At 35.1% G+C, this 22540-nt stretch overlaps 3 protein-coding genes and 1 non-coding gene across 5 annotated transcripts; 3 read left to right on the top strand and 1 right to left on the bottom strand.

The window, feature by feature from the left end:
• Nucleotides 1–3847: 3847 nt before the first annotated feature.
• Nucleotides 3848–5162, top strand: LOC125212264 (B3 domain-containing protein At2g36080-like). 2 transcript variants are annotated; one of them, XM_048112374.1, is made up of 2 exons: nt 3848–4320; nt 4813–5095. In XM_048112374.1, exons 1-2 carry the CDS (start codon nt 3883–3885, stop codon nt 4852–4854), a joined length of 480 nt encoding a protein of 159 aa, XP_047968331.1. In that variant the 5' UTR covers nt 3848–3882; the 3' UTR covers nt 4855–5095. The 2 variants fall into 2 exon arrangements, with proteins under 2 accessions (XP_047968331.1, XP_047968330.1); XM_048112373.1 differs by having other exon boundaries at nt 3852–4324; nt 4813–5162.
• A 3464-nt stretch (nt 5163–8626) lies between these two features.
• On the top strand, nt 8627–12077 carry LOC125212263 (protein trichome birefringence-like 8). The gene is made up of 4 exons (XM_048112372.1): nt 8627–9021; nt 10613–11002; nt 11229–11387; nt 11550–12077. The coding sequence occupies exons 1-4, from the start codon at nt 8669–8671 to the stop codon at nt 11869–11871; spliced, it is 1224 nt and encodes a 407-aa protein (XP_047968329.1). The 5' UTR covers nt 8627–8668; the 3' UTR covers nt 11872–12077.
• A 969-nt stretch (nt 12078–13046) lies between these two features.
• On the top strand, nt 13047–13126 carry TRNAL-UAG. Its single transcript has one exon. It is a non-coding gene; the product is annotated as a tRNA-Leu (tRNA).
• A 464-nt stretch (nt 13127–13590) lies between these two features.
• LOC125216660 (casparian strip membrane protein 1-like) lies at nt 13591–15127 on the bottom strand. The gene is made up of 3 exons (XM_048118419.1): nt 14815–15127; nt 14160–14283; nt 13591–13969 (listed from the first exon to the last, which is right to left on the bottom strand). Exons 1-3 carry the CDS (start codon nt 15084–15086, stop codon nt 13751–13753), a joined length of 615 nt encoding a protein of 204 aa, XP_047974376.1. The 5' UTR covers nt 15087–15127; the 3' UTR covers nt 13591–13750.
• Nucleotides 15128–22540: the final 7413 nt, after the last annotated feature.

Genomic DNA, 22540 nt, shown 5'->3' with positions numbered 1-22540 from the left:
TCAAATTCACACTACATATTCTACACTTCAAACAAAATGAATCCCGGAGATTACCCAAGTCCGAATAGTCCGATGTTGGGTGGTGTACGATGGTCGGGTACAGAACCCGACGACTACCGACCATTCGACACCAACGCCCAGTACGATCCCGAGTTCAGCACACACTCGTACGGGCCGTCAGACATGGAGCCTTCTCCGAACCGCACACTCGCCGCCGCCGCTCCATCCGTCGCCGCTGCGTCGGGCTCCGCCACAAGAAGAGGCGGCCCAAGACACGAACCCAGAAGTTGCCGCAAACGGCGGTGTGTGAAGAGTTCGCCCCGGGAAGGACGAACTATGCCGCGGACGAATCCTTCGTTTTGACAAGATGTTGGATTGGTGTGTCAGAGGATCCGGTGTTCGCAACAACCAGAAGGTTACGACATATTGGGAGCGCATCGCCAAAAAATACAACGAGGCCAAGCCGCCCCACGCCTACAAGCGCCATAGGGAGCAGCTACGCAAGCACTGGGATCAAATAAAGAAGCAAGTCAATCTCTTCGAGGGGGAGTACGACAAGTGCGAGAGGGAGCAGGCCAGCGGCGAGAGTCTGTCGGATGTGCGCGACAAAGCGGTGAGATCGTACACGCCGTTGTATGGTGAGTTCAAGCACTACCAGTCCTCGGCGATCTTGAAGGAGAAGCAGAAGTTCGTTGGTGGTATGATTCCCCAATCGACGGCGGCGAAGAAGAGGGCGTCGAAGCGCACCTTCGCTGATTATACAAGCAGTGAGAGCGGCGAGTCTCCAATGGATCTCAACAATCCGGTGTTCGAGGATGAGAGCTCCGGCACTCTGTTATCCCGGCGTCCCCCTGGCATCAAGGCTGCCAAGGGCAAGGGCAAGGCGACCACATCCGCCGCGGCGCCGCCTGACCATGCCACAAGCCCGGCCTCGAGCGCGACCCCGACCGAGACTTCGGCTGTGTCCCATGCCTACACCGATTTGGTGGCCTCCTCCGACTACAGGACGTTGTTGGACGCGCACAACGCCATGATGCAGACGACCCACCCGGCTCAAATCGAAGGCATCCAACGGATGATCGATGGCCTCGGCCGCATATTAGGACTACTCTAGACCGGATTTAGTGCACTTTTTTTTTTTTTTTTTAATTTCCTTTGTAACTTTTTTTTTAATTTCATAGTTTGCAATTTTTTTTTATTTCTTATTTTGTAACTTTTTTTAATTAAGTAAATGTAGGATTTGCCTTAATTGTGTTGTTTTTATTTATTTATTTTGCATGATATATTTGCATAAATTGTATAAATACAAAATAGAAGTAAAATGCTTAGGGCGTGGCTTAGGGCGGGCTATAGTCCGTCCCACTGTGGATGCCCTCATTCCATTCCATTTCTATATTTATTTGTAGTTATCAAACATAAGAATGGAATCAATTAAGGAATAACAATTCCCACTGTGGATGCTCTCATTCCATTCCATTTCTATATTTATTTGTAGTTATCAAGCATAAGAATGAAATCAATTAAGGAATAACAATTCCATTCCTTATGCTTACCAAGCACAATAATGGAATGGAATTGTCATTTCATTTCCACATTCATTTCATTCTCATCTTCATTCCATTCCATCATACCAAAGAGCCCCTTAATTATTGAACTAATAATGGTTCTTCGTTTCATTATATTGAGACCTCATCTCCTAGATTGAAGCACCTTGTTTTGGATAATGACATGTGAATTTTACTACAAGAAAAGTAATACTTCTTCTATACATAAATAAATGTTCTATTTTTGACTAGTGCGAATTTCAAAAAATTATTTAACTTTGTCAAAGAAAGTGTATAGAACAAGTTTTTGGAGCGCGTGTTATACTTTATACTATATTGGTTATATAATAAAATATGAGATCCACCTACCAAAAATAAAAAAAAATAAAACGGAGGTATTTATTGGTGAACAATGAAAAAGTAAAATTAGAATATTTAATAATGGAAGGAAGGAGTATTGACATTTAACATTATTTTACATATGAATAATATTTTATAGTAGTAGTAATGAAAAGAAAAAGAAATTGCAATGGTTAATTCAAAAGGCCAAACCCAACTACACAAGGTCCCCCACACCTTTATGAATGTAAAAAGAAACACCAAAAATATTAATTTCTGTAGTTATAGTAAGTAAATTTAGATAGCTCATGAGTTATTTCAATTTTACTATGAAAAATGTTCTTTGTTTGCTTTACGATTTTTCTGCTCTATGTATTTCTCATTATTATTATTTGAAGTTGTTATAATTTCCCTACTAGGGATGAAACAGAGAAAAAAATCGATTGTATTTATGAAATATCTAAGGAGATTAATTAAATAGACGCGGAGAAAATAAAGTTACTATACAAAAGCACTTTTCCTGTCAATGACAAAAAGTTTCAGTGCCGTTTAATAAATAATGAAAAATGATTATTGATGAATAAAATGTGCATGTGGTCAGCCATATCTCTGTCGCATAATCTATTTTTGTCATTTCTAGCACCATTTCCTAAGAACTGTATGATAATCAATGCTTCACCAATTATACCTGTATCATTTACTTTAGTCTTTAGCCATTCAATTAATTTATTGCGATTCATTTCAATTGACGTTAGAGAAAAGTGATGTCTGAAATTAGATATTGACATACCATTGTTCTATGAATCTACAATCAAATTCTAAAATAATTTACCATTATTTTTTAAAAATTAATTCATAGTAAATCAACACAGATTTGAGAAAATATTTGTTCAGAAAAACAAAGAATAATTGACATGGGGTGTGTAGCTATTGATTATGTGACAGGTAACGGAAGCAAAGATTAAAATAATAAAAAGAGAAGAGGTTAAAAATCAAACACGATGCAATCTCAGAAACGGTCAACCGATTTATTATCTTCGATATTAAATTATTAATTATCTCATCTTCTATTCAGCACCAAGATTATTTTTTTCTTCAGTATTTAGGTTCTTGTATCCGTGTAAATTAAAGATGTATAAGTATGTAAAGTATATTTCTACATAAATTACAAATTCTACATTTCTAGTTGAAATTTTAATTAATACATTATTTAATAATCGTAAATTTAAGAAATTGCAACAATTTTCGCACATTTGCTATATTTTGGCATTGGAAATTCCAATCGAATTATTCATTTTTCGCATAGTATATATGCAAAATAGTACTAATATTTATATATTGGTTTAAACACCTTTATTTTGAAGCGTTAGTACCTCAAATTTGCTTATAATCAATAAATTTTGCACAATTGAAATGGCGAAGACCATATATGATTATGATTATTTATGATGTATAGTATTTTAATAGTACTATATTTTTATACGTATTTAAATTATTGGTATGCCATTATACTCACATTATTATTTATACAATATTGTAATTGTTATCGACATCAAATTATAAACCTTTCTCCTAAAAAAACACTCTGTAAAAACAAACAGTAGATATGGTTATATTAGACATTATTAGTTTTATCATATAGAAATTGACAAAATTATGGTTCATTTATTGAATTATGGTCCAACAATAAAACAAAATAAATGTACCATACCTGACCAATCATGCCCATAGTTACAAACCACTTCCTTCTGTACAAACAGTTTTTAATCCACAAATCTATAGTTAAAAAAACTGAATTATCACTATAGTCTATAAATACCTACACATCACCACCACACATATTTTTGACTATTCATTCTCAAATAATACCTTCAATAAAATACTAAAATTATTAGCCAAAGGGAAAAAGGAGAAATTCACTGTTTGGATTATTAATTACTCAAATTCAAATTTCTTTAAATTCCACTCTTTTCTTTCCATTTTCATCACTTCTCCAAAAATGCCAACAAAACATTGGCTCTCTCCTCCCATCTCCACCGCCGCCGCGGCGAAAATCGACCTCTCGAAAGAGGCCTTATTCGAGAAGCCGCTGACGCCGAGCGACGTCGGCAAGCTCAACCGCCTCGTCATACCGAAGCAGCACGCCGAGAGGTACTTCCCCATGAACAACGGGGGCGGGCTGCTGCTCGGGTTCGAGGACGAGGCCGGGAAATCGTGGCGATTTCGGTACTCGTATTGGAACAGCAGCCAGAGCTACGTGCTGACGAAGGGGTGGAGCCGCTTCGTCAAGGAGAAGAGGCTCGATGCGGGAGACGTTGTCGTCTTCACGCGCCATCCGGACGACCTCGGTCGCCTCTTCATCGGATGGCGCCGGAGGGGCGCCGATGCCCCTCCGCCGCCGAATCGCGGGGGCTGGACCGGCCTACTTTACCCTCAAGTTGGTAACCACTTGAAAACCCTATTTTTAAGCGGCGGAAATATCATGAATTTTGGGTCGGTCCCACAATTTTAAAGACTAGTGGGAACAAATATATTAATGTTTTTTAATGAAGTAATTGCATTTTTTTATGAGTGGATAATAATATATTTAATTTATCAACGGTAGCATCCATGTGTGATTTAACGGACGCTAGTATTTTACCGTATTATAATTGCGGTCAAATTCAAATTTCATAATTTTCTCAGTCTGATTTATAACATTGCTAGCTAACTACTAGCATTTAACCAGATTTTATGAATTTTCAATCAATTTATCGTTTAATTACTCTTTGATTATAAATATTTGTTCTTATTTTAGTATATAAAAATATATGTAATGACCAATTTAACATAATCAGTAGTTAACGTTGGCCAGCAACGTATAAATGATTGAATCTCAGCGAATCGTTGCATCAAGTTAATCTGACAATTTATGTTGTATTAATTGCAGATAATCCCGAAAAAGAGAGAAATAGGAATTCGAAGAGGCTGAGATTATTCGGGGTGAACTTAGAATGGGACGAAGAGGAGCCGACTTCGGGTTCAGGGGAAGAGCCATACCATGAGTACTACTCGAGCCATCGTCGAACCGGTCACCCGGTAAGCTTAGGCGTGTGTGATTCGGCAACTATTTAAGTCACTAGTTAGAGTTGGTGGAGACGTGACTGGTACAATTTCCTAGTTTGATTTAATTATTGTTGTTTCCCTTAATCAAACAGTCACAATTTCTGCTATATAGATGGGAACTGTATAATTGTTGCCTTTAATTTAGAGATGATGAATTATTGCTCTTCAGACACATACATAATCTCAGTATATCAATTCATGGATAGTAGCTAGCTAGTTGTCAAATTGAACAAGTAATCTTAAGAAAAGTTGAACAAGTAATCCTTGTGTGAACAAGCAAATAAACGCACATTCAATGCATTCACATCTTTTCATCTTTTCTCATGTTTTTATATTATTATTATTTTTATTATTATTATTATTATTATTATTATTATTATTATAAGATATATTCGATTTAATTGAATTTTAAGAAATTGTAAGTTCTTGCAATATCGTAATTTGTCGCATTGTAAGTTTTGTAACATTGTAAATTACAGTGCTATAACATTGTCAACACAAGAATTGACAATTTCACAAATTTGCAATGTACATCTCTGTTAAACTTGATATGAATTGACTTATTCATATCATGCTTACTAGCATACCAAAGGCAAAAACCTCCTATGTATTGTGAAGTCAAACTAGACATATTAGCATTTTCGATTTAGAAAATAATGTGTTAAATAATCAGGATTTACTCACTACCATGGTGAGCTCGTTTGACTGCGGAAATGGCTTGAAAAAGAAGAGAGAAATTTAAAGTGGGAAAGTCAACATAATTTAGTTTGATGTTAGCATCTATTGTAATTTCTTTAAATCAAATTTGATTATGTTTTAGCAATTTAAGGCTAACATTTTGTTTATACCATCTAAATAAATTATTTTAAAAATCGCCACTCATTTAAATGCATGTGTACAATTAGATAAGGGGAGATAGGACTTGACTTTTCATGCTCACTACTTATTTAATGGACTCTCTACAATAATACCACCTGGTCCAGGTGCCTGTCAAATATTCACCCCATTATTTAATTCAATAAAAGAGACGAAAATCATATCATAGTACTTTGTTATTATTACAAAAAAGCCTATGTCTGTCCTATCATCGAAGAAAAGAAAAATGAAATTAAAAGTTATGGCTAAACATGAAATGGAAAAGGCTAAATCCAATTGCCTCTACGGAGCTTATGACTTAATTATTGTTTGCTAGCTATTGACATAAATAGGAGGTCAAATTTGAATAAAAAAATCAATTTTTAATTTATGCGTGTCAAATATTCTTGTGAAGGTGGAGTGATGGAATGATGAGATTAACAATATATATCAATCAACATATCAAAGATTGTGCATAGAGAGGTAAATTATTCGAACTCTAGGAGTATCATATGTGTCGTTTAATTCAAATAGCATGTTAATTCAAATATTAATTCTACAAGTTACTGATTATTAAACTCTATTCTATCACGGATCATATATGCCACATATAATTTTAAAAAATGTAGAGAATATACCAAAATTAAAAAATGGTCATTTATATTGTTTTGGATCTTAATTATATTGATAGTTAAATAATGTCATTCATATTAGTTTATGATTCTTTTGGCGAAAAGAGAATTGTTTTGGAATCTTTTGAAAGAGTTTGAGGACTTTTCTAATTAAAATTGCATCTTTTACTCTGATATCTACAGATCGATTCTAATAATTTTGAATTAATAAACAAAAGTCTAATATAAACATGAAAAATATGCATTAATAAAGGAAAAGAAAGCTACTTTAAAATATCGCTTTAGAAATAAATAAATAGATGGAAATCCAGATCTCACCATAATCTCGTCATTTTCATAGGAAGATACCAAATATACGGTCAAAAATTTAATGAAAATAATGAGTTATGTAATTTTTCTACGTATATATATATATATATTACTCCCTCCGTTTTTTAAAAATAGTACCGTTCCTTAAAAATAGAAGAATCTTTCTATTTTAGGACATGAACTCCACAATCCATCAACTCTAACTCTTACTTTACTCATTTTACTTTTCATTTCTCTTACTTTACCAATTCTTTTCACTTACTTTACCAGTTGTGCATTAAAATCGTGCCATTCAAATTTTACTGTTTTTTTGAACACGGAGGGAGTATATATAGGCCACTTTCGCCGTGGGCTATAAAGCTGTGTAATAGGAGTATTTATAGTATCTCACTCTATATACACATTTTTATCCTATAATTTGAGTAAAATATGCTAGAGTTTTTATATACTAGGTATACTATATTAGAAGATCGGTATGAATTACAGATTTCTGACATTCTCAAATTTAGATATACAAGTTTTTATATACTAGGTATACTATATTAGAAGATCGGTATGAATTACAGATTTCTGACATTCTCAAATTTAGATTTTGTATATGTAGTACTCCCTCCGTTCCAAGGAAGATGACTCATTCTTGGGCGGCATGAGTTTTTATGCAGTTTTATTTTGTGTGATAAGTGGAGAAAGTAAAGTAAAAGAGAAGTAATAAAGTAGAGATAAATATATTTCCAAATTTCATAATGGGTCATCATAATTGGGACAAACTAAAAAGGAAAGTAGGTCAATTTTAATGGGACAGAAGAAGTACTACACATAACAATACTATGTAGTGCTCATTTCTTAATATACTCTTAATATACTAGTACCTTATTAAGTAATGTATTATCACGTCAAACTGCATATAATATCATAAAATTTGGTCAAACTTTAGTTTGTCCCATAATTTTAGAAACTAGTAATTGATAAAACTAGTACATAAAATTCAAATTTATTTTCAATTATCATGTTACAATATATTGAGATGATATTATATAGTATGAGGTACTAGAAGTCAAGAAATCGTGCGCAAACATCAATACATATAAATTAAGTCTTGTCTATTCCTAAATAAAACATCGGTGTTCTGCCGTTGGATAATTGATAACAAATCTACATTTCATGTTCTTTAGTTTGACCGAGTTTTCAAGTTGCAAGTAGATCATAATTTTACCAAATTTAATAGTTTATATCTGACGTTGAAGTAAAGAAATCATATGTTAACATCACTAAGTACGAATCAAACTAAATGATGTTGTTATTTTGCTGTTAGATAATTTAGAATAAATCTACTTTTATGATTTTTAGTCTAGCTGAATTTAAAAGTCGCAGGATAAGAAATTGACTAAACTTTTATGATTCTTCTCCACTGCTATGATGAATCATACCTCTGACCTATTGAAAAAAAGAGAAACGTCGTACCAACCGGCTAAACTAGACTTCAATCATCTACTATACTACCACTCCGTGTCACACTCAACCTCCCCACACTTCTTATACTCCTCCGATTTTTAAAAATAGAATTTCTTCTTTTATTAAATATAGAAACTTTTTATTTTAAAAAAACTAATTCTACAGTATCTTTTTTCTCTTTTTTTTTGACTTGATTAAAAGTTTATATTTTACAAAATAAAAGTCAACGAAAAGTTGGTCCACTTTACAATGGGATAGAGTTAGACATCCAATTAAGGGCAAGATCAATAAATAAACTTTCCTATCTTATAAAAATGAAATAATAATTCCATAAATTAATTACCGAATCACAGCCATAAATTCATATTCCTCCCCGCGCTTGACGTTCGTTCAACCCAAATTCCTCCATTCCCCTCTTTCTCTCTGCCCTCCATGCAACAAAACCTCCATTTTCTCTCTCCTCACCTCAACAAACAACTCACCCACTTGCTCATCATCCCCGCCCTAATCCTCACCGCCGTCGTCGCCTGCAGCCGCCTCACACAGCCGCAGCCGCTCTCTCTCTTCACCATCGAATTCCTGACCCGGATCCTGCCCCGAAACCCGCCTTCGAAAACATGCGATTACAGCTACGGGAAGTGGGTTTGGGACGAAACCCAGCCGGGTCGGACCTACACCGAGAGCTGCCCGTTTCTGGATCCGGGTTTCCGCTGCGTGCGCAACGGCCGGCAAGATTCCGATTACCAGAAATGGCGATGGCAGCCTCATCAATGCGATATTCCGAGGTATTTATTTACTTATTTTATTAATTATTACTCTCTCTATCCCATTAAAAATTAAAAGGTTTTCTTTTTTTTCGATGTTCCATTAAAAATGAAACGTTTCCTAAAATGGGAACAATTCTATCTCTTGTGCCGGTTCTCAAATGTTTCATTTTAAGTGGGACAAAGGCTGGGGGGAGTACTAGTTTAATCGATTTTTGGAGAATTTGAAGAATATGATGTTTGATTCTGTGATCATTACATTGAATTTAATTTGTGGGGTTTGGTGGCGAATCATTGGAAAGTTTATGTTTTCGTTGTCTAAACGTTTGCTTGTTGCGTAAATATAATGCATGTAATTTGTTATTATTCTTTATTTGTTTTATTACACACTTTTAGAGGCTATGCATGTGGATTTGGGTGTAATTTTTTTACTACTACTTGCTAATGGCTACTTTCCTGTCCCATAAAAATAGGGACTTTGTGGTGTTTTAATACGGAATTGGTAAATTGAAAGAGCAATGACAAAGGAAAGCGATTAGAGTATTGTTAGAGCAGAATGAGACTTAGAAAAAAACTTTCTAGAAAATAGAAGTTGACTAATTTTGAGGGAGTGATAAAGAGAAGATTATTTTTATGAGACAGGAGGTGTACGACGTATCACTTCTTGTTTTGCAATTAAGTATAAGGAGATTTGAAGATTTTGATGTTGTTTCAAATTTAATTAGGTCCATTTAATTCTTGTGTGTGGCATATTATGACCCAAAGTGGGTTTTAAGAATTGTGAATGAAAAAAGTTATGGGTATGAGACTTACTTTTATTTAATAGAAAAATGCAATTGTGACTTTTAATTGCAGATATGAAATTATCATATGCAATTGTGACTTTTAAAATGAAATTATCATGAAATTGAAGGGAGTACTATAAAATTTCAAAGAGTGGTGCTTTTGTGCTGTAAATATAAAATTGAGACATGTTAAGTGCATAGGTTTCATGCTTAGTGAGTTTGTCCCTTTTTCAGCCCATAAAGCAGGAGGGTCATATGATGTCTCATATTTGCAGTTATTCGATGCCAAACTTTTTTCATACAAATGTCATGTTGTTGGAAATGGAATTTACTTTTTTTTTTTTTTTAATTGTAAGTAGTGTAATTTTTAGGTTTCTTTTGTTGATGATAATATGAAAGAGCTAATTTGATCTTTATACGGCCCTACATCTTGAAAAAAGTAGCTAGTGTTTTAGCCTTGAGGAAGCATCTTCTTTTGTTGAAACGGAAAATGTTGGACATGGTCATAATTACAATGCATTAGAAAAAGGAGATTTAGTGATATTAGAATTGGCAATTCAATCAGTATAGTGGTTATTAGATATTGTATGTGGAGGAGTTTATTGTTACTAATTTTATTGTTGTTGACTTACAAAATAAGTCAAACAACAATTGTTTGTGATACATGTGAACTTGAGGCTCTGAAAAACAATTGTTTGTGATACATATGAATTGTCTTCCATAATAAGTACTCCGTGTAAAATTTAAAAAATCAACTAAAATACCTTTGAATCTCTTATACCAAATACAATATCTAATTGTTTCAAATTTCCCCAAAAATTCCTCAGGTTTGATGCCAAGGACTTTCTAGAGCGGAGCCGAGGCCGGCGAATCGTCTTCGCCGGCGACTCCATCGGCCGAAACCAATGGGAATCTCTAGTATGCATGCTTGCACAAGGTGTTTCCAACGAGTCCACAATATATGAAGAAAACGGCAACCCAATAACCAAGCACAAGGGCTTCCTCTCCATAAAATTCCAAGACTACAATCTCACACTCCAATATTTTAGAGTACCTTACCTCGTGTCGATCGTTCGCCCGCCTAAAGACGCCCCGGAACAAGTCCGGGGCGCCATCAAAATAGACAAGCTCCACTGGTTCTCGACCAAGTGGGTTGGCGCCGACGTCCTCATGTTCAGTGCGGGACATTGGTGGAACAAAGACAAAACATTACACTCGTAAGTGGATCTGTTACATAGTCATGTCTGACTAGTTTTTAGGATAGAGCAATGATAAACAACCAAATTTTGTACAACCAAAATAAGATTATATTAGCTATTTTGATGTATTAATTAAATATTAAAATAATAAATATAGTTAGTTAACAAATTAAAAACATTGTTTAGGATAAGTTCTCATATTTGGTTTGTAACCGTTACTGACTAACGCCTTTTGATAGAGCAGTGGGCACTATTTTCAAGAAAAGGAACATGTGAACATGACCATGGATGTGATGGAAGCTTTTCGAAGATCCCTCAACACTTTAAAGATGTGGGTGACACAGAGATTGGAGCCTTGGAAATCTCACGTCTTCTTTAGAAGTTACTCACCCGTACATTTCAGGTGACTTGATTCGTATTCTTTTTGAAATGTTCCAATTTAAATGAGTCATTTCGTCTTTTTGCAAAAAGTCAACTATCTTATTTTATGTTACTTTATTCTCAGTCGATGTAACCATATTCTTAAATCTCATACTGAAAAGAAACGTCTGAACTAACTTGGTAGGGATGGAGAATGGAACAAAGGTGGCTACTGCAACACGAGCAAAGAGCCGGAGACGGACTATTTGAAGCTCGAGGCAGAGCCGATGAACAACCGAATAATCCACGAGGTATTCGGACATGATGCAGGGGAAAACAGGGTTGAGATATTGAACATAACATATATGACAGAGATGAGAAAAGATGGGCACCCATCGAGCAACCGTGAGCCGGGAACTCCGGTCCGGGCACCGCAGGACTGCAGCCACTGGTGCCTGCCCGGAGTTCCGGACACGTGGAACCTACTTCTGTATGCTCGGCTTCTAGCAATGGGATTCGGAACATGAGGCTGAAAAAAATGTGCATTTTAGTGTTGCTGTATGTAAAGAGCATAAAGCATCAAATGAGCTGAGTTAACAAGAAGTTAAGTTAATTTAATTTAATTTTAGGAAGGGATAAAGCATCACAGGATTTGGTATTGTATTATTGTTTCAAGGAAGGGGTATGTGTTTCTAATTAATTTTAGGAATTTAATTCAAAATTGTGTTCTCTCATTATGACACCATGTATTGATTTTATTCCAAATTAATAGTATACAGTTGCTCCAGCAGTTTTTTACTAGTATGGCCATTTACTCTTTTTGTAGGAGTATTTTATAAAGAATGTTAATGGATAATTTTGAGTTTTTAATAAAGAAATTATTCTGATTTTTTTGAATTGACTCGGAACAATCCACCACCTTAGCGGCTTGAGGTTTTATCATTAAAATCTCAATTAAATCAACCAACCGATAAAATGAACATTTGTATATTATCTAATACATTCAATCAATGTGCACGTTTCATGCGCATTTACTATGTTTGATCATAGGTGATGTGCCCCACCTGCATTTGCACCGGGATGATAATGGCTAGTGAGCACCACCCTCGTTTTGCACCGTTTGACTAAAGAGCAAGCACTGGAAGTGGTGTTGTTTGAAATGATATCAAGCTAACCCCATGATTCATGTATCACTAAAGTAGTGAGTTTTTGGTGCTTGCTAAAACAGTCATGTAATGACTCCAAGCACTCTCATATTAGTGACAACTACAATGAAGAAATGTGGCTAGGTTTGCAATCTCTTGATTTTTATTTCAAACAAGTTATTTATTGTGTTTTACAATGAAGGTTTAAGGAAATTCTCAATTAAAAACCCGTCTAAATTTTTTTTGTCAATTGGATCTTACTTAGAAAAATCTACCGCTCAACAGTTTGAGTGTTTGCATCAATCACAACTAAATCAACAAACCACTTAACATGATTATTATGGTATAAACTCAAGTTTGGCGGGAATGGAACTGGCGATCGAGAACTCACACTTTACTCTTCAAAGTTAAGAATAGTGTAGAGAGATAAAAGAGAGACGCTAGACTGATCATTATAATTGCATAAGCTCCATAGACCTTTAGCTAATATGTATAAACATAGAATATTCAAATATATTCCCTGTAGATATACACTCTGTAGACAAAATAACGATTAAGACAGTTTGGCCGAGTGGTCTAAGGCGCCAGATTTAGGCTCTGGTCCGAAAGGGCGTGGGTTCAAATCCCACAGCTGTTAAATATTTTTTATATATATTCAGTTTTATTATCCTTTTGTTAATCCTCTTATTCTCCCTTTATTTTATTTTATTTTATTTTACATTAAGCTCTTGCCAATTTATACTTATCAATTTAAGCCCTATATCTATCTTTTTAAATTTTGAAATATGAATTGTTTCAGAAGATCCTCAAAATGACAATATTTTATAACAAATTTTAAACCTTATTTTGTTCTAATATCTTCTTTTTCCTTTTATTCTGTTGATCATAATAACATCAAATTTTGTCGATTTATATTGATTGTTATTAATTCTGCTTTAAATTAAACTCTTGTCAATTTATATTTATCATTTTTAGACTAAATCTATTTTTTAAGTATTTTAAATCAAGCTCTTTTCAGTTTGTATTGTTTATAATGATTTCCCTCTATTTATTCTGTTTTATCCTAATAACACCATCCTGAATATTTCATGGGTATGATGAAAACAAATGTGTGTATAAATTGTTTGAGTTACAATATTTGCAGAAACACAACAATTGAGGCCAAATTAACTACGATAAAAATGAGAACAAAAAAAAAAAAAAAATCAGAGGAGCAAACTAACAAAGAGACAAATCCATACATAAAAATATATACACATGATTAATGCTTCTTCCTGAGAGCGAAGGCGGAGATGACTACGAGGAAGATGAGCAACACCACCGTGACGAAGGAGGCCACAACGGCGCCGCTCACCCTCTGGCAGAAGTCATTGAACTGCTGGCAAATGGCAAGCCAATTCGCGTCCGAGTTGCCGTTGTGGGCCAGGTACACTATAGCGGCCGAGGCTCCTCCCGCCGCGGTAGCCAGTGTGACTGCCAACTGCAACACCACCATTCACATCACCCACCAATTTAAATTCAATGAGAGAGGAAGAGAGAGTTGTTAAAAACTATTAAATCTTGTCTCACATCGACTTGGTGATGATCCTATCTCATCTATATAAGTATGGATTACCCCCTTATAAGGCCTTCTAAGGGGTGAGTGACTCATTTCTAATAAGAGTGCTTACTGTATCGCATGTGACGAGTAGGAGGCGGGCCCCGATAATGCTCGGACGAGCAATGCAGACGATGGAGAAAGGCACCGAGAGAATGAGATAGCCGGTCACCACCGCCATCGCTATCACAAAGAATCTGAATCCAACCAACAACGCGAAAGAATGTTATTGTAAAAATTGGCAAGAAAATAGTGAAATTCGATTAAATTTTGGTATGTCTTGCAATTTAAAAAATTAGTCTGAAACTCGAAAATTTGGATTTTTCTACAATTATCAGACGATTCTTTTGGTGAAGTTTTACATGATATAATATCACGGGAAATAATGTTGTCTGTTCATAAAGATAACAACGCATTTCATAAAACCTTGAATTTTAAAAATATGCAAGTGAAAATCACGAATTTTGACAACTTTTTAATCAATTCTAACATGGTCTAATTTGGTGAAAAAAATGTTTATAATGTGACAGCTAGAAATACCTTAGCAAATGGATTTTATCATTTCTCAATACACTTAGCAAATACGTTAGCCATGTCATCAATTTGAAATACGCGTGGCAAACTATAATTTTATAAAAAAAATCATAGTTTATACGGTCGATGCGCGACAGACTTGATCAAAATTCATGATTTTTCTAGACGACAAAAATAGTAAGAATATAACTGACGTGAAAGTAGGGAGGTCGTCGTAGCTGGCTCGGAATTGGAAGAACTGGGTGAAGAAGGGAAGCGTCTGCTCGGTGGTCCCCATGATGATGGTGGCGGCCATGGCGGCCGCCACAGAGCACACCCGAAGGATGAGGTCGAACACGGCGGCGCCCCTCTTGTATCCACCAGCCGCCCGGTTGTGGTGGACGGCTGCCGTGAGTAGAGGCGCCTTCCCTTTGCTTTCCCGGCTTGTGCTGCCCATTTCGATCGTGGCGGCCTCACTCTTCTCCATTGATTTGGAATTGGAAACTATTTGGAAGAATTATGATTCAATTGTTGTTTTAATTTAAGATGCATATAGCAACCAACAAATGTGGCTATATATATAATGTTTTGGTAATTTAAAATTAGTGTAAAGATAATGGAGCAAGAAGAGTTGTTGGTGCCCTTTCTGTTGAGGGAGAATATACATTTCATCACATTAGATTAAGGAGTAGCTAGATTGAATCATGCAATTATAATCAATTTTGCACCTTCTCAAATAAGCGACTAATTAATAAGTCAAAAGGGGGGGTACCGTTTATTATAGAGATTTGATATGCATAGCTGATCACGTAAAATTGAGCACCTTCCCTAATCCACTTGAGGCAATTGTTATTGTTAAATCTAATAAAGACAATCTTTTAAAATCATTTGACCATGAATGAGAGAGAAAGAGAGTACACCTGCATTTAAGTGGATTATGACAATGACTAACCATTTTAAAACTATAAACTTCTAAAAAGATACTCCCTCCGTCCCGGCTAAGATGACACGTTGCTTAGCCGGCACAAGATTTTAGGAGTTATTGGTTAAAGTATTTAATTGGAGAGAGAAAAGGTGGGTGTAAGTATTAAAGTAGAGAGATAAAGAAAGATGAATAATTTAATAGGAGTGAGAAAAAATGGTTGAGTGATTAATTGAAGAGAGAAAGTTACCAAAAAAGGAAATATGTCATCTTAGTTGGGACAAACTAAAAAGGAAAACGTGTCATCTTAAGTGGGACGGAGGAAGTTTTATAAAAAGGAGTATTAGCTATAATATACATCATTCTATATTTGTTTTATGTTTAAAGCAATGAAACTAAGGGAGAAGATTGATAAATTCAATTAAAATATCATTTCTTTAAATTAGAAAAACGATCTCAGGCAGGAGGATTATAAAATTTGGATAAAAGTACTCCATCTACAATAAATCGTCATTAATTTTCCTTTTGGTTTGTCCGTCAATACGTATCACACTTAACTTTTTACCATATGTGGTAATAAGCCTCATATTCCACTAACTCATTCTCAATCATATTCTATTATAAATTAATACTCTGTCCGTCCCTGAAAAATATGAACATTTGATTAATTGGTGAGAAAGAGATAAAGGGTTATGCAAGTAGTGTTAGTGGAGAGTTGGCATAACATCATTAGTACTGTAGTGTGGTGTAATAATATAAGTTATAAATAAAATGATGTGTTGTTTAACTATTCCAAAATTAGAAAGTTCATACTTTTCAGGGACAGACTAATAAAAAAATTGTTCATAATCTTTAGGGATGGATGAAGTAATATTTTTTGAATTTGAATTTAATATAAATGATTGGATATATAGAATTACAATTTGATACTCTTACCGTCCTTTTGAAAGGGAGCGACTTTCAATACAAATTAGTGAAATTAAAAGCGAGATAAAAAGAAAGTTAATCAACGTATTGTTAATGAGGAATAAGTCATAGAGAAAACAAGTTTTCTAAAATAGAAAGTATATAATTTTAACGGACAAACTAAAATAGAAATAGTTTATATTTTTTATTTAGGATAAATTAGTTTATATTTTTAATCGAAGTAAAAATGTTAATATTATATTAATTGAAAATAGATTTGTATCTAGTTTAGGTGATACCTCATCGAGTATTTATGACATCAGAGGTGGGCTATTTCTGCGAGGTGCAGTTCCATATTTGAACAAGCTGGTTATGATATGACAACATTCAATTAGTGGGTTAGTATTTGATCACATGTTTGATTTGGAGTGGCCCCAACCCCTAATTGTGGTGTCAATACGACTAAAGGAAAAGTTCTAGAAGATTTCATTCTGTGAACATATATTCTAGAAAACACTGCATTTGTCTATAACTAGGTTGACCAAATAACAATAAATTCAATTTCCCTTAATTAGGGAGTACTACTCTTTTTTTCGGTGCTTCTTATAATTGTCCCATTTTTTAAATGTGACGGTTTTAGTATGAGAAAATGTTTTATTGTTATAAACCAAGTCAGATGGAATTTTTTCCATAAATGTCACTTAGCTAGACCATTATTAAAAATATGCTATTTAATTAAAATTTAGAAAAAAATTTAAATCGATTAATGTACTATATTATCTTAAATATGGGAAATAAATAAATTTTAAAAATATTAAAATATTTGTAATTAGAGTTGGACAAGTAAAAGTAAGACCGATATATTAATTACTATGGTGGCATAAATTAATATTCTGATGAACTTAATTGGGCTTTGTTTAGTACTTTAATTAAACAAAAGCCAACCAATTATAACTTCTTGAATGCAACATGCGTATTTCCGAATCATCCAAGGGTTCAACTTATGTGCATGAAATTATTATGATAAATCTATAAGCATATAGAAGGAGCGATGAAATACAATTTGTTCCTTGGACAGATTTAAATTTGGCCGAATAAAATAATATATATAAAAAAATTTGAATTTTGAACTTTTCTCTAAGGAATGATCTGCAAATTTTAGATATACAGATGTGTGCCTTCGGCCTTCCCGGGCTCCTTCTCCTACAACGTTGCGTGCCTTCATGCTCACCGAGCGGCTCAGGTGTCCCTCCCTTCCGTACAAATGACCAACCTTTAGAATAATTTTTAATCAAATAAGGTTATACTATTAATTTTTATCACTAATATAATGATGTTCAAAATCTAGCTATGTTCTCCAAGTATTGCAAATTAAATTGAATTGGACCGCCGGATCTTTATTTTGATCACAACTCACAAAAAAATACTACTCCTAGTAATTACAACTAAGTACTAATTGTTATATATTTTTCTAAAATTGTAATATTAATTTTTATAAGTAAAATAGTACTAGTGGAAATATTGTTATTTCTCACAATAGAAACCCACATAATATGAATCCGATAAATGGAAAGCGGCGAATTTGTGACTTTAAGGAATATTTAGTATACTAAGTCCTTAAAATTTAATTTAGAATACTAAGATGAAATGCATCTATTCAAATTTCAAAGTCATCATCAGTCATCACAATACCATAACCAGACACAAACTCCCCACATGAATGCTTATTAGGAAACTTCCCTCGTAATAAATGAAAACTATCATCACAGCATATGTAAATTAGTGAAATTATCTTTTTGGAAATTATGAAAGTGTCACCTACTGAAGAGGAATTGAAAATAGAGGCAACTAACCAGTGATATTGACTTAGTCATTAACGTCAGGTAATTGCAACTGCGTACTCAAAAGGTAATTGAGTGTGCACTCACGCCATTGCAGGGTGTTGAATATACAAAGATTGCACACATGTGCATGCTTGTGCACACTAATTCGTGGGTAATCACATGGCACCACGTGAAATTGATTTTATTATATTATAATATTTAAAAAATATATTTTCATCATTTTTAATTTTATTTTTACATTTCATTTACAAATATATCTACTTCTCAATTTAAGTTTTTTTTTAGTTATGCAAATTTTTATAGTATATTTTAAGTAATTAAGTAGTACTACTATATTTTGTTTGAAATTATGCAATTTTCATTGTTTTAATGAAATTTTTGTATTTTGTAGTACTTATTCTTAAATAAATTTAATTAAAAGTTAAAATTAAAAAAATAATGAATACAGAGTGGAAAAAGTAGGTGAATAATGTAAGCGTTCAATTAACATCATAATACTAAAAGATTATAGAGAGTGTTTAAAAGTATATAAGCGTTCATTTTATTCTATATATTATCTTTCTCAAAAAATGTGGCTACATTATTCTCAGTCACTGGAGTGACCAATTCGAAAGATGGCATATGGTCCTCTCTGTGGACACTAGAGTATGGACTCGCTCCATAGTCAGATCTGAATTCGATCAACTTCATTTATTCTAATTGGGACTTACTTCTCATTAGGCGATCTGATAAACAAAATACTGCATGGAACAACAAATTTGAAATTTAAACATGTTATATTTTAAAAGCAATCCACCTCGTTTACTGAAAAACATGCTTCGAATTATCTGCAAATCATACTGGTTTGTTGTACATATGAATTGTGTGCTCAAATAGTTATAAATGAACAAACAAGGAGCAAGACTTTTGCATTTCAAATTGAATGAGTCGGGAGTGACCACTAATATCTGTTGGAATAAATAATTAAACTTGATTTTGTAGTAGAATTATCTAGATATTAGTAGGTATTAAAATATCTAGATATTTCTCTAGATTATAGATATTTTGTAGAATTCTCTAGAATTAGGATGTATTAAAATATTTAGATATTTTAGTAGAATTTCCTAGAATGTTAGAAAAATATCTAGATTTTTATGGAGAAAAAATCTAGATATAAAATATTATAGAGAATTCTAGAATATGAAGTGAATCCCTATAAATAGGGGAGAGTTGTAACATTTTGTATAAGTTTAGAAGTTGTGAAGTTGAGAAAGTTTGAGAAATTGAGTGTTCTTTCCTTCCCCACATCAAAACATCTCCTAAACTATTTCCTATATATTCCACCCATCCTCCTCTCAAATATTTCCTTCAACTAAATTATTCCTCCAACATATATCCTATATATTTCCAACAAAGTGGTACCAGAGCCATAAGTTCCTACCTGTAGTATGGCTAACTTGCCGTCGTTCCAAGTCCCCATGCTCAATAAGAGCAGTTTCGATAATTGGAGTATCAAGATGAAAGCGTTATTAGGAGCCCACGAAGTTTGTGAGATCGTGGAGAATGGCTATGAGGAGCCACAAGACGAGACCGATCTATCCCAACAACAAAGGGATAGATTGCGAGATGCGAGAAAGAGAGACAAGAAGGCTCTCTATCTCATCTACCAAGCTCTAGGAGACGACGATTTCGAGAAGATCTCGAGTGCAAGCACTGCCAAAGAAGCGTGGAAGTAGCTTCAAATCTCGTGTGTTGGTGCGGAGCGAGTAAAGAAGGTACGCCTCCAAACTTTAAGAGGGGAATTTGAATCTTTACATATGAAAGAGTCCGAATCAATTTCGGATTATTTTTCAAGAGTCTTGGCGGTGTCAAATCAAATGAAAAGAAATGGTGAAAAATTGGAGGATGTTAGAATCATGGAGAAAATATTGCGCTCTCTAACCCCTAATTTTGAGCACATAGTAGTTACAATAGAAGAAACAAAAGATTTGGAGGAAATGATCATCGATCACTTATTGGGTTCGCTACAAGCATATGAGGAGAAACAAAAGAAGAAACAAGAAATTGTGGAGCAACTTTTGAAGTTGCAAGTAAGCCCAAAGGAGAAAGAAGAAAGCTCGAGCAATGGTTGTGGCCCACAAGGAAGAGGTCGTGGACAAAGACAAGATCGAGGCCGTGGTCGTGGTCGAGGATATGCTCGTGGACGTGGACGTGGACGAGGATATTTTTCAAACAATGAAGAAAGAAAGGAGTTCCCAAATATGGGACGAGGAAGGAGCAATCCACAGTCGAGGTACGATAAATCTTCTATAGAGTGTTATAATTGTTATAGATATGGGCACTATGCTTCCGAGTGCAGAGAGACAAAATCAAAAGTTGAAGAGAAGACCAATTACGTGGAGAATACCAATGAAGAAAATGGATGTGTCCTTCTAGCTTACAAAGGAGAAGCTGGAAGAAAAGATGATATGTGGTACCTCGACACGGGAGCGAGCAATCATATGTGCGGGAACAGGAGCATGTTCGTGGAGCTTGATGAATCAGTAAGTGGCAACGTCTCCTTTGGTGATGAATCTAAAATTCCAGTTAAAGGAAAAGGCAAGATTCTAATTCGTTTAAAAATGGAGCTCATGATTTTATTTCAAACGTATATTACGTGCCCAATATGAGAAACAATATATTGAGTCTTGGACAACTCTTAGAGAAAGGTTATAACATTCACATGAAAGATTATAGCCTTTCAATAAGAGATGACAAAAATGATTTAATTGCCAAAGTGCCAATGTCCAAGAATAGGATGTTTCTATTAAATGTTCAAAATGATGTGGTGAAGTGCCTTCAAGCATGTTATAAAGATAAGTCTTGGCTATGGCATCTTCGATTTGGGCACCTAAATTTTGGTAGCTTGAAATTGCTATCAAATAAAGAAATGGTACGAGGATTACCACCCATCGAGCACCCCGATCAACTCTGTGAAGGATGCTTAGTTGGGAAGCAATTCAGAAAGCCGTTCCCAAAGGAGTCAAGTTCGAGAGCACAGAAGCCATTGGAGTTAATCCATGCAGACGTGTGTGGACCAATCAAGCCAACCTCCCTCGGTAAAAATAACTATTTCCTGCTTTTCATTGATGATTTTTCAAGAAAAACGTGGGTATACTTCTTGAAGCAGAAATCAGAAGCATTTGACGCATTCAAGAAGTTCAAGGCTGCCGTCGAGAAAGAAAGCGGTCTACAAATCAAAGCAATGAGAACCGACCGAGGTGGAGAATTCACATCTAGGGAGTTTCAAGAGTTTTGCAAAGAAAACGGAATTCGGCGGCTATTGACGGCTCCAAGATCCCCCCAGCAGAATGGAGTTGCTGAACGAAAGAACAGGACTATCGTCGAGATGACTCGAAGTATGCTGAAGACGAAGAATTTGCCAAAAGAGCTATGGGCAGAAGCAGTGGCGTGCGCCGTATACCTGTCTAACAGGTCTCCAATAAAAAGTGTCTGGGGAATGACTCCTCAAGAAGCTTGGAGCGGGAGAAAACCAGGGATCGCCCACTTGAGAGTGTTCGGGAGCAAAGCTTATGCACATGTACCGGATCAGACGAGGAGCAAACTCGATGACAAAAGCAAACCGTTCATCTTCATCGGGTACGACTCTAACACTAAGGGCTATAAGTTATATGATCCAACTTCGCAGAAAACCATGATTAGCCGAGATGTGGAGTTCGATGAAGAAGGAATATGGGATTTCGGCTCAGACAATGACTTCACCTTCATACCACCGTTTGGAGAGCAAAGAGAAGGTGAGCATACCGGAGAGGAGCTACAAGAACAAACAACTCCACCTACATCTCCCACATCAGCTGTCAGAGACTCGCCACCATCTTTCTTGAATGAAAGAGCAACACAACGCACACGAAGTTTGGGTGAAGTGTATGACGACACCCCAAGGTTAGAAGATCTTACCTTATTTTGCTTATCTGCTGATTGTGAACCAGAAAAAGCTACAACAAGGGAAAATTGGCGAGTTGCGATGGATGAAGAGATCAAAGCCATAGAGAAGAATGACACGTTGGAGCTCGAGCGGCCACAAAAGGAGCGAACAACTATTTGTGTGGATAACAAGTCGGCGATTGCACTAACCAAGAAGCCAGTGTTCCACAACCGAAGCAAGTATATCGACACCCGCTACCGTAAGAGAACTCGTTGCAAACCAGGAGATTCAAGTCGAGTATGTGAAATCGCAAGATCAAGTTGCCGATATTTTCACAAAGCCCCTCAAGTACGAAGACTTTATCA

Source organism: Salvia hispanica, chromosome 3 (assembly GCF_023119035.1).
Source record: "Salvia hispanica cultivar TCC Black 2014 chromosome 3, UniMelb_Shisp_WGS_1.0, whole genome shotgun sequence".
NCBI classification, from domain to species: Eukaryota; Viridiplantae; Streptophyta; class Magnoliopsida; order Lamiales; family Lamiaceae; genus Salvia; species Salvia hispanica.
The sequence above is the reverse complement of the archived record's forward strand: the minus strand, read 5'-3'. Positions and strand labels throughout refer to the sequence as shown.

Excerpts from the sequence above, each read along its gene's own strand:
- LOC125212264 (XM_048112373.1), top strand. The coding sequence starts at position 3,883 with ATGCCAACAAAACATTGGCTCTCTCCTCCCATCTCCACCGCCGCCGCG. Across the intron at positions 4,325-4,812 it reads CCTACTTTACCCTCAAGTTG|ATAATCCCGAAAAAGAGAGA; the intron begins GTAACCACTTGA and ends TATTAATTGCAG.
- LOC125212263 (XM_048112372.1), top strand. The coding sequence starts at position 8,669 with ATGCAACAAAACCTCCATTTTCTCTCTCCTCACCTCAACAAACAACTC. Across the intron at positions 9,022-10,612 it reads CATCAATGCGATATTCCGAG|GTTTGATGCCAAGGACTTTC; the intron begins GTATTTATTTAC and ends AAAATTCCTCAG. Across the intron at positions 11,003-11,228 it reads AAAGACAAAACATTACACTC|TGGGCACTATTTTCAAGAAA; the intron begins GTAAGTGGATCT and ends TTGATAGAGCAG.
- LOC125216660 (XM_048118419.1), bottom strand. The coding sequence starts at position 15,086 with ATGGAGAAGAGTGAGGCCGCCACGATCGAAATGGGCAGCACAAGCCGG. Across the intron at positions 14,284-14,814 it reads GACGACCTCCCTACTTTCAC|ATTCTTTGTGATAGCGATGG; the intron begins GTCAGTTATATT and ends GGTTGGATTCAG. Across the intron at positions 13,970-14,159 it reads TACTCGTCACATGCGATACA|TTGGCAGTCACACTGGCTAC; the intron begins GTAAGCACTCTT and ends GTGGTGTTGCAG.